A 12,796-nucleotide genomic window follows, 5' to 3' on the forward strand; every position below is an offset into this window, starting at 1 on the left:
CTAAAGATGTGCCTTTTTATTTAAATAACCATGAAAACTCATGTTTATTTTGTGCATTTTGGTTTTTCATGATTTACAACCCCTTGAGACAGGCATTGAAAGTATTATTGTCTCCATTTTATAGATGAGGAAACTGAAGTTTGGAAATGTTGTGACTTGCACATGATCCTACAGGTGGGAGGTTCCTGGACTCTTCCACTTGGAAATACTAGGAAGTAGGGGGATCTAGGGCTCAAATTCAGGTCTTCAAAATTTTTCTGCTACACTCTACTGCCTCAACATCTTATACTTGTATTAAACTTTAAACGACTTTGCCATACATTTTCTCATTTGCTAAAAGGCCTGTGTAGGCATCATATATAATTAGCTTGTTACTAATGTCTCCTGTGGAAAAGATTGGCTGTGGGATAATCAGCTACGCCTGCATTCAATATTATGTTAGCCAAAAGTCCACAAAGAAGAAACGTTCTTTTAGGTAAAGGTAATTTCAAAGCTATGTAACTATCATTAGTCCTCTCTTTCTCTCTGAGTAGGCCTCATATACTCTGCTTGGACATGTCTCTCATAAATGCCCAGATTTCAGGCGCTCAAAAAAAAAAGGCTGTTGGGGGTGGGATCTTGCATGGATTGTATACACAAGGATGCCTTTATGTTACATTTTCTATCATTTTTTTATCATTTTCTATCATGTGCTTCTAGGAAACTAGAAATATGATTCTTTGAGGTTTTATATAAATGGTTTAATCTGAGAAAAAATATATGTAGATAGCTGTCCCTGATTTATACATATAATAGAATTCAGAAACAATGGAGTTTTGTTCTTTTCAAAGGCAGAAAATGATAGCCCACAACCAAAGTTAGCTAGAGTTCCAGGAATGGAAGAGAGCTTGTGAATTCACCATTCATTTTCAAGGATGCTTGGGAAAAGTATGGTAATGGAAAACTGAATTATAAACCAGGTTCAGAGGAAGAGAAAGGAGGAGGTAGGATCTTAGAATTTTATAAGGCTTTTAGCTAAAATGCACCTGAAGTCCATATAAAACACACAAATGGATATTTAGAGGAAAAAAAAAAAGAAAAAAATAGGCTTCCAGGATGCATAATGAGAAAAGATTTGAATATTAGACTGTTAGTCATATTACTGAAAATTTTAAGCAGTAATTGATTGTCTGTTGTCCTAATAAGTTTGAAAAGTGGGTTGATACTCCAGGCAGTTGGTGAGTACCTCTGAAGTTCAACCATTGTGTATACAATAAACAATTTTGTATTTAGAATTAAGAGTTCACATATTGTTTTGTTATGGGTGAAGGGGCACAAAAGTTATTGCTACATTGTTGGAAAACAGTATCCTTTTAAATTAGCTATGCTTTTTCTTTTGGGGTTAAATATACCTCTATTCTGCTTCTAAAGTAAACAGTTTTTATCAAATTATACATAATAATATATGAAAATTCTTTGAGGGAAAAATAACAGATGGTTCCAAATCAGAAAATATTTTCTTCTTTTCTTTTATCAATTGCAATTATACTTTCTAAAATATTTCCTTCATTTTTTTGTGTTTTAGCCATGAGACCCAAACAACCTGCTGGGATCATCCCAAAATGACTGAGCTCTACCAGTCTTTAGGTAAGAAAACCTTTACATTTCTAGGGATTAAAAAAGCAAATTAATTTTAAAGCTACCACCAGTTTTGACTTGGCAACCCTTGTACTGACCATCTAGTAATTAAATCTGAATGAAATAAGTCATATATGACATGTAATTCATACATGGCTTACAATTAAAAAGCATACCAATACATGTCAAATATACTTCCTTGCTTTTCCTTCAAAATTATGTGAATAATTTATTTTTAAAATCTGCCATTCAGCAACATTAAGTCCACGTGCCCAGTACATGCTGTTTAAAGAGCTGTTTTATGTCTAGACGGACTTGGAAATATTAACTGATTGAATTTTTTTAAAGAATCACGAAGTTGTACTTAATTAATTCCGAGCATTTGAAAACCAAACTCAAAACTAATTTGCACCCAGAAGAGCTAGGTTCAAATCCTGGTTCTCCAAATACGAGTTATGTCACCATGAGCAAATCAACTAACGTGTGTGAACCTCAGTTTATTCATTAAAGAACAGTAAATACTCACATGACCTACCTTACCATGATTACTCAGAGAGGAATCTACTGTGTAAACCTTAAAAGTGTTATGTAAATGTGAGTTGCTACTATTTTTGTAGACAAATTAAAATTTCAAAGCACACATGACACCTGACAGATTTTAAACCCTAGAAACTCTGCAGAATATTATTTTTCTGCAATAACAAATTTCTTGGAATTTTTTAACAAGTTTATATTATAAAGAAATAATATAAAGTGCAACTAGGCAACACAGTGAATAGAGCGCCAGCTCTGAAGTCAAGAGGATCCGAGTTCAAATCTAGCTTCAGAAACATACTAGCTATATGACTCTGGGCAAGTCACTTAATTGCCTCCAAACAAAGAAAGGGAAAAAATAAGAGAAATGTATTCTTCATATGATTTATTCATGATAGGATTGGATATTAAAATTGTACTTTTCTAAATTTTTGCTTGCCTCCTTATTGGAATATGTTTATATGGAACTATGTTTTAGCACCTAAGTTGTTAGTAGTTCTGATTCTAGACCCAAAAAAAGCCAACTATTTCAAATACTTGAAGACAAATATCACCCCCAATAAGTTTTCTTCTCTATGCTAAACATCCCTAATTCTTTCTCCTCCTCCCTATATTACCACTGATGAGAATGATGATGATGGTATTAGCTGCCATTTATCGATTAGTTTAAGATTTGAAAAGTAATAAGCATTCATTGTCATTTCATCCTCATAATAACCCTTTGGTGGAGGTAGTACTAGTACCGTTTTATAGATGAACAAACTGAAGTTCGGTTACTTATTCCTGGTCTCATAGCTTGTTCATTGGGGAAGTAGGGTCTGAACCAAGGGCACATCTGTATCTAAGTTCAATGCTTTTAAAACTATACTTGGCAGCTTTTGTACAGTGTGATTTTTCCTTTCTTGCCTAGGCTAGAAGTAGAAGGGCTACAGATGACCTGGGCTTTTGCTTGCTTGATTTCCAACTAGGACAGTTTTTCACTCCTTAGGCAACTGGTTTCCCTCATTTTCTCCTTTTGCCATAATAATACCAATTGCTTAGCCCACTGAAACTTAGAACTTGAGCTTAAGAGATCCAACATCCTCACCCTTCTTGGTAATAGGAATTACACCTGTGAGTGCATCAAAATCAGGTCACTAACCTAGGTCTTCTGATTTTAAATTCAGCATTTATTCTATTATACCACATTGATTCTACTTTGTAGGCAGTCTCTGACATAACTTTATCTCTCTGGACCAGTGGTCCTTGAAAAGGAGAACTTATTTTTGAATATTGTGACAACTGTACCTTAGTAGGTTTGATTCACTTTGAAATCCTATATATTTTATACATTTTAAAATATTCTGATAAGAAATCCATCAACAGATTACTAAAAGGTTCTATCTTGTTTAAAAAAAAAAAAGGTTAAGACTCCTGTTCTAGATTCATAGAATGTTAAAACTTTGGGGACCTTAGAGAGCATCTAGGTTAATTTTCTCATTTTACAGAGAAGATAAATTTACATTGTCTTAGTTAAGTATTTATCTACTTAGTGAACTTAATGATGAAAACCAAATAACAAAATGAGCTCACTTTCCTTTTTATAATTTCCATTGATTGCCTACTCTCATATGGTAATAATAATATAAAAATACCGATACCAATAGCTAATATTATAGTGATTTAAGTTTTTTGAAACTTTTACAAATATCTCATTTGATCATCACAACAGTCTATAAGCAAATGCTATATTATTATCTCCATTTTATAGAAGAAAGTGAAGTAGGTGAGTCTATATGTGACTTGCTTAGGATTACACAGCTAGTTAACTTCTAAAGCAATATTTGATCAAATTTTCCTGGATCCCAGTGTAGCATTTTATCCATCTTGATGCCTTGTTGAAGGTAACTTGGGGTTCTTGCAGATTTTCCCTATAAAGGATGAGTTTTGGCAATTTTCATTAAGCTAGAAAGATTTTGAGTTTAGGTTTGTGGATGATTTGCATGTTTTTTTTAGATAACTAACATAACTGTATCTGGAGAATCCCATAACCAGATTGGATAATGTTAATGGAGGTAATATTCACACTGAAAAAGATATTTAAGTAAAAATATTCTTTTAATGAAAAGTTCCAAATAACATTAGGAAAAGTTAACTAGTAGCAATTAAATATGCAGCTACATTAAAGGGAATAATTGTACTTTCTAAAGCATATGTATATTAGAAATTTTAAAAATCATAACCTCATTGAAAAACAAATTTTCACATACTACACAATGATAGAACTACTAGGTCATTATCACAAAGTATAATTCCTGAAAGTCATGGAATTCTGAGTGGTTCCGAGTTAGTGAAAAGATCATTAGATTGTACTGAAGAAGTAAAGAATGAACTACTGTTAATAGTGCATGATAAAATCAGAAAGATTTTGGGAAAATAGGAGGACCAATGAGGATAGAGTCTGTGCTTGTGAAGAATGATATGATAATGGATAATAATGAAAAAACAGAACTACTTAATTCTGATTTTGCTTCTGATTTTTCCTGGACAATTTTTGGTGAGGCACTGTGACATAGTGTACAAAGAGCTGGCCATAGGGACAAGACACCCAATTTCAAGTTAAATAATTTGCCCATTCACTTTGGACATTTCTGATACACTCTTGAGTCATTCACTTTGGGCAAATCATTTAACTTGTTAGTGCCCCAAACAGACTGTAAGCTGTAGTTAGTTGCCTATTTACATTGACAAAAAGTAGTTTATTCATTGGGAGAAAACTATAGGTGTAGTGAACAACACAATAAAACAAGAAAGAAGAATATTTGGGTTGGAGGTCAAAATAAAAATAGCTAATTGTTGGTTAAAATTCAGGATAATTGGGAGAAAATGAAGGAGCAATATAGCTATACGTATTATTTCCAGAGCCAAATGAAATATATTCTGAGTTATTGGAAGAATTGGTTGATATAATTGCTAAGTCACTGCCAGTGATCACTGTCATATGATGAGAATTGAAAAGGATGCTATATAAGTAAAAAAATAAATATCTTGATTTTTTTTAAAAGAAAGGAAATGGAGTCTATAAACTATAGATCGATGAGTTTGATTTATATTCTTGGCAAAAATCCTAGGACATATCATTAGGAATGTTAGTAAACATGTAGAAAAGGAAGCACTGATCACAAAAAAGCCATCTTGAGCTCATAAAGAAAAGATCATCATGGCAGACTAATCTCATTTTTTTAATGTGATTTTTTTGTGATTACCAATCTGGTAGTAATCAATGACTTGGCTTAAAGCATAAATGATATGTTTTCAAATTCATAGGTTGCTAAGAACAAGAAGGGGTAGATAGCATATTGGATGATAGTGTTAGGATCCAAAAATATTTCATTAGTTTAAATCATTGGTTATTAGTGTCTTTCTTCTGTTGATTATTTCTTATCTATCTTGTATTAGAGCTAGTTTGTACATAGTTGGTTGTGTCATTTCCCCCATTGGATTGTGAGCTCTTCAAGGACAGGAGCTGTCTTTTTCCTTTCTTTGTATCCCTGGCACTTAGCACTGTGCCTGTGACACGGTTGGTGTTTAATATTTGAATGGATGACTTCGTCAATCTAATAAAATAAAATTATATTGGTATAAATTTAGTCTTACACCTGTCTCACCAAGTCAATCTCAAATACAGGTGGAGGAGATAGGTTAGAATGTAATTTACCTGAAGAAGCCCTGGGGATTTAATTCGATTACAAGATCAACACTGTGATGTGGCAACCAAACCATTTTGATCAGCTCCACCACACAGCTGCCCATTATATTACTAAAGCACAGGTCTGACCAGTGTTAATCACTTACTCAGTGAACTCTGATGCTTCCTCATTACTTGGGCACCAATTACAGACTCTTCAGTTTATCCTTTAAAAGTACATCACATCTCCTCTCCAACCTGCCTTTCCAACAGTATTGCTCTCCTTTATGCTTTCTGCAGTTCAGCAAAATGGGCCTTATTTCTATCCCTCTTCTGTAACATGCCTTCTCTTTCTGTTTTCACACTGTTTTTTTCCCTAATGCCTGAAACATACTCTTTTCTTACTTTTACCTCTTATGAATCCCAACTACCTCAAATGCTACCCTCTACATGAAGCCTTTCTTGATTTACCAACCTCCCCATCCCACCACATTCCTGCTCCCTGCTCATATAATTCTGTATTTATTGTTTAAAAACAGATATTTACTAAGATGGTTTAATGAAAAACAGCTGTAAAAATATTCCTTCCCCCCCCAATTTTGGACACATTTTCATAATTACACATAGGATCTATGGCGAAAACAAGCTTAAACATGGAGCTCACATGTGGCCAAAGGGACACAAAGCTCCTGCCTCCTGATGACTTGAAGCCCTTTTCTTCCTTTGTGGAGGCTTTGTGGTGTTTCTCTTAGGATTAGCTTTCTGCTAGGCTCCTTATATTCATTATGTGTATATTTTCTGTGTACTTAATATGTAAAATCCATGCTCAGTGAAAGCATTTTTATCCTTGAATCCCAATAATCCAGTTGGGCACAAAAGTACTTAATAAATGCTTTTATGCATACACATACAAAGACACACACGTGTGTGTATAAATGTATATGTTTATATTCGTTAGGTTATATGTGTATATTCATTTTTTACATATTCTCATGAGTCATGTTGGGATTGAAAAATCAAAACAAAAGGGAAATAAAAACTGAGGGGGAAAGACAGAAGAAAAAAAAAAGGTGAAAATAGAATGTTGAGATCTAATTCAGTCCCCATAGTTTTCTCTCTGGATGCAGATGGTGTTTTCCATTCAAAGTTTATTGATATTGCCCTGTATCATTGAATTGTTGAAAAAAGCCATGTTTATCACAGTTGAATGTTACACAGTCTTGTTGTGTACAATGCTTTCCTAGTTCTGCTTATTTCACTAGCATCAGTTCAAGTAAATCTTTTCAGGTTTTCCTAAAGTCAGCCTGTTCATTTTTATAGAAAAATAATATTCCATTACTTTCACATACCATAAATTATTCAGCCATTCCCTAGTTGATGAACATCTGTTCATTTCCAATTCTTTGTCACCACAGAAAGAGCAGCTACAAACATTTTTGCACATGGGGATCTTTTTACCTCTTTTACAGTTTCTTTGAGAGTACTTAACAAATACTTAAAGATTAATGACTCTTAAACTACATTAATAACAAAATGATAATGACTAATAATTGCAGACACCTGTGACTGTTGTTACTTAGAGCTTTAAAGTTTACAAAACACTTGTCCAACATCTCTTCTGAGCTACACAAGTCTGTAAGATAAATAATATAGGTATTTTTATCTTTATTTTATGTCTGAGGTAAATGAGGCTTAGGAAGGCTTAGTAGACACATAGTTAATAAGTGATGGAAATAAAATATTGTCCTAGGTTTTCCTGATCCTGTCTAGTTCTTTATCCACAGTTGCATATTGAGCCATACTGCTTCTCTTAAGAGAACTGAGATAGTCCCATTGTCTCTTTATCTTTAGTCATATTGCTTGACTAAGGCTGTGGTCAGCCCCACATTTTGGGAAGGACATTGGTAAGTTACAGATCATTCAACAGAAGACAACAGGACTGTGCAAGGATTCAAGATCATATCATATGAGGATTAGTTGAAGGAACTTGGAATGCTTAGCATAGACAAGTAAAAATTTGAGGAGTGTTTGACAGATTTAGTCAAGAACCCATAGCATCAGCATGTGTAAGAGAATTAGATTTATTTCCTCGAGTAAAGGCTGACCAAAGCACCCAATCTCTCTGAGGGCTCTTAGAATTACAGTCTATGTCCACTACTCCTATCTGGACATCGGTTTTTTCATCTGTTAAAAGAAAGAACTAGATGACCTCTAAATTTCCTTCCTCATCCAAGTCTGTGATTTTGTACTACCTCAGGATTATTCTGTTGGGATTTCTTAACAGAGAAGTAGCATTATGTCTGATTCATGAGCTAAATTCCCAGATTGAAATACTTTTCATTTAGCATTTTTACTAGTAGAATGTAAAGAGTGCTGTTCTAATCAGTTATCTTGGTGATTTTAAAAACCAAAAGCTCTTTAAGGCTCCAAAGTACACATTATTTTGATTCAGTAAGTGTTATTTTTACTGATAGCTGTGATCTCTGGAATTTATCATGAAATATGAATGCAATATTGATTATGGAAAGTACTACTTTGTAATCTTGTCATTTTCTCGTGGGTAGGTCTATATATTCTAAAGTTTCTTATGATTGCTGTAAGCACTTTAAAAAACTACTATAATATGTGTAGTTTAAAAAGCACTTAAAACAATTCTTAAATGCCATATTTGGTGTCATAAATAGTGTTTGCTCCTTTTGTTTCATAGCCATATGGAAATAGGAATTTGAAATATTAACGAGTACCACTATGATCATGAAAATATATGAGTAATGTGAGAGAAAGCAAGGCAACAGTCATATATTAGCTCTCATATGCATGCGCCAGGCTCTGTGGTAAGAGTTGGGGATGGAAAAATAAGCCAATGATAGAATGAAGAAAATAGAGAAGGGAGCTGAGTAGAGGAATAATGTTTTTGGTAAAAGGGGTGGGAATGGTGTCAAAGTCTGACTTGCCTAAGCCGTATCTAATATGTAACTTTTTTTTTTTTCTGAAGCATTTGGGGTTAAGTGGCTTGTCTAAGGTCACACAGCTAGGAAGTGTTAAGTATCTGAGGTTTGATTTGAACTTAGGTCTTCCTGACTTCAGGGCTGGTGCTCTATTCAATGTACCTAGCTGCCCCTAATCTGTAACTTTTAAATGAAAATTTAGCAGTTCTAACATGCTTGTTATGATTTCCTTACTCTTTCTTATACCTTCTTGCTTTATTGCTCTTTCCTGCCTGTTTTTTTTCTTCACTAATTCTGTACTTTCCCTGTCCTGTGTACTAGTTATTCAGAGAGTCTAGCAACATTTTGGTTCTGCCTAATAAGCTTCAAAGCCAATAATTTGAAGAGTGGGCACTTTTGTTTTTAGTTATCAGATAGACCATTCAGGTGTTATGTCACAACTTTCTACTATTTAAAATGTGACTTATGAATTTTTTCAGAAATTCTTCGAAAGATTAAGCAAAGGAAAAAAAATCCATTGGCCTATAAATTGATGGCACTCTGCCTATAGCCTTTTGCCAGGAAAGTGCTTCTGAGTATTGAAATAAAGACTCAAGAGAGGGCATGTTGTATCTTTTACATGTGCAGTAATAGGATGTATAACTCTTTAGCATTTCTAGTAAGCAAGTATATACAGTTGTCCTCCCTTCCCCAAGCTCTCCCTTTCCTCCAGATGAATAGCTTCACAAACAAGCAATTACAGCTGCAACATGCACACTTTAAATTCCCTTAGTTCAACTTGCCCCCATGAAAAAAATATGTGCAGAACTTCCATCCCTTGTTAATGTTTGTTCATTTTCTTCTTGTTAAAAAAAAAAGGCTCTTACATTACATTATACATTCTTGCTTGATTATATTTTGTGATTAGATTCTGTAATGCTCTGAGGTGACACTTTATGAATTCTTTTTGCATTAAAGGCTTATTCCTAAAACACTTATTATCTTGGAGTTTTATTTGAACTTATCTTGGGAAAAAGCTAGTACTATATAAGCTACCACAACTAATTATGAACTTTAAGAGTAGAGATTTATAGTAGCAGAGAAAAAAATAAATTTGGCTGGAAGAGTCTCCTGAGAATTCATTTTAGTGATTTTGGTACCTGGTACCTTGGCTTTAGGCTTATTTTTCCCTATAATAAGGCATGGTGACTTTTGGAATATTTCTGTTCTAGCTTCTGTTGATTTCTCCTTGTTCGTAGTGGAATTGCCCATAATTACCTTCTACTGTCCATAGTTGGATGATGAAATTGCAAGAAAAGAAAAAAAGTCAAACACTAAAGTCAAACACTATTTAATCAGGAAATATATATATATATATATATATATATATATATATATATATATATATATATATATATATATATATATATATACACATATGCATATGTGTATATATATATATACATATGCATATGTGTATATATATATATATATATATATATGTATATGATATTTTTATGCCCTGTTTGGGGAAGATGGGAAGATAAGTTTAAAGAGAAGTTAAGATATGAATTGGACAACAGGGGGTGGGGAGAAGGAGATTTTGCCAATGTTGAAGAGCTACCCCTCCATATATTTTGTAAATAAAAAGCTATAATTTAAAAAAAGAGAGAAGTTAAGAGGTTCTATTCAAAATCATATAGTCATTTTGACAGAGGGTAGGAAGTGGATTTCAAGCGTTTTCCTTAACTTTTTGTCCTGCTTTTGTATTTTTAAAGAGCAAACACTCCAAATCACTTGTTTTTAGTTTTTTTTTTTTTACTTGTTTTGTAGGTCCAATTTGTGATTTCACTGGTAATGGGAAATTCTTCTTTCAATTCAGATTAGCAATTATTGTGCAATTAAAATAGTTGTTGCCTGGGGCACTAATTTGCCCAAAGTCCCATAGCCAGGTTATGTCAGAAGCAGAAATTGATCTTTTATTATACTATACCACACTGATGTGTGTGTATGCAAGTTCATGCACATACATGCATCTATGCTTGTTTGTATAATTGCTGGTTTTTTTTTCAATATGATGTCATTTTCCAATATCCTACCTCTTTTCTCCAACAAAAGATAAACCAACTAATCACCATTGTCTCCTAGTATATGGGATATTTCACATTCATAATTTCCCATTTTCCTACTGAAGAGAAAAAGTTGTTTCATCATTTAATTCTCTGTGCTCAAAATTGAACATTGTATTGCATTTAAATTTGATTGCTCTTAGAAACACTTTCAGTGAACTGATCTGTAATGGATCTTCCTCAATTTGAAAAAGTACATATAAATTTAATTTTTCTGTTTTTTTTTTATAAAATGATATTTCAGTGAATTTAAAGAAAGTTTTATGTTCATTTTCAAACAAGTAAAGATTTCTTAATCTCTTCTCCCCAAAGGTACACAAACTAATTTCCAAAAAAGAATGTCTTTAAGATCTGTACAAGCTTACAATTTAAAGAGCTGCTAAATTACAATTTGCCTGATTTAAATAAGGGGAACATTAAGGTTATACCTGCATCTGTGAGCAAAATGCTGGATATGTATAATTTTAAGTAGCTAGGTCTACAAAAGGAGATTTTTTTCCAGATGGAGAAAGGGCATCTAAAAACTTGAATCTACAATAATTTTCATTTTAAGCACACAAGTCTATGTCTAAATTTTCAAGGAAAAGTAATCTCTCTGGCAAGAGAATTCAAACAGAACTCTCCTTTTTAAAAATTAGTTTAATGAAACCTTCCTTAACATATATAGTTACAACCACGACCCTAAAGAACTGAAATAATGCATAGATATTTATTATCTTAGGTGTAGGAATTATTGAAATGTAAACTTTTCAATGTTTTACCACTTTAAAAATTTATGGCAGTACAACAAATAGGATCTTCCATATCCTGAGTAAATTGGAACTAATGCAATTAATATAATAGCAAATCTATGAGAATATATAACTTGACTTTTTTAAACTTTAGTTATTAAACATTAAGTTTGTTGGAAAGCAGTTATCTTTATACTTCTTTGTATGTGTTCCAGACTGCCCCTTACCAAAGTAATTTTGATAGGATGAAGGAATTTTTTGAGCATAACTTTTAGTATAGGGTCTAAGCCTCATGTTACCTTGAGGGAAAAATCAACAAAGTAACCAGAACACCTCAAAATATATTTATTTGTTGAATTTTATGCTGTACAAAGAACTTAAGGTAAATAAAATATAGCTGAGCCATGAATTTTCTATTTATTATTTCCCCACCACTCCTAAAGCCACATAAAATATAGTAGTATGGAAGCAAATGTTGTGACTTTATCAGGCAAGCTGGTAAAAGTAACAGAAAAATTGGGTGGAAACAAATTTTTACTCTTCTTGTGCCCATCTCCAGCTCAAAGTTTGGTTGGCAAAATAAACTTGAAACTTAAAAATAAGAAAATAAATATATTCTCAAAGATATAACTGAAACTTGGATGTCAGTTAAAGAGCATATGTTCTTTAAAGCTAATATACTTACTTGTTAGATAAGAAAATTTGAACCATACAAAATTATTGTATCTAATAAGTTATTGAGGCAGGAATTTAACCAAGGTCTTACAGGTTAAAAATTCATCTCTTTATCCACTAAACCTGGTCTTAAAAAACAAAACCACCTCTCTTCACTCAACCTCCCAGCCCCTCAAAAATCTATATGACATTTCTTTCTTGGCTCTTGGCCAGTCTATCATTTTCCCTCATTATGAATTTCTTCAATGGTCTCCTCTAATCATAATCCTCTTCAAATTTCAATATGAATTCATATGAAATCTGTTCATGTGCACCATGCATGCAATTAAATATAAAAAAATCAATCAAATACTTAATAAGATTTATTATTGTATCAAGCATTAAACTGAATAAATGCACAAGAAATAAATGAGTAACATGTTAGAAAAGCAGCGAGTAGAGGAACAACTTTGAGACGGATGGGGACAGTCAACACTTCATGAATGAGAGGGTATTTGAGTTGGATTTTGAAGGAGC

The 12,796-nt window shown here is 32.9% G+C and overlaps 1 protein-coding gene across 1 annotated transcript in view; it reads left to right on the plus strand.

Annotated features, from left to right (window-relative positions):
* Positions 1–12,796, plus strand: part of DMD (dystrophin) — a 2,117,885-nt gene that overhangs the window by 1,985,496 nt on the left and 119,593 nt on the right. Inside the window, 1 exon segment of the mRNA XM_074300855.1 lies at positions 1,565–1,626. Coding sequence (XP_074156956.1) covers positions 1,565–1,626 — 62 coding nt within the window.

Source organism: Sminthopsis crassicaudata, chromosome 3, assembly GCF_048593235.1.
Source record: "Sminthopsis crassicaudata isolate SCR6 chromosome 3, ASM4859323v1, whole genome shotgun sequence".
In the NCBI taxonomy this organism is placed as follows: Eukaryota; Metazoa; Chordata; class Mammalia; order Dasyuromorphia; family Dasyuridae; genus Sminthopsis; species Sminthopsis crassicaudata.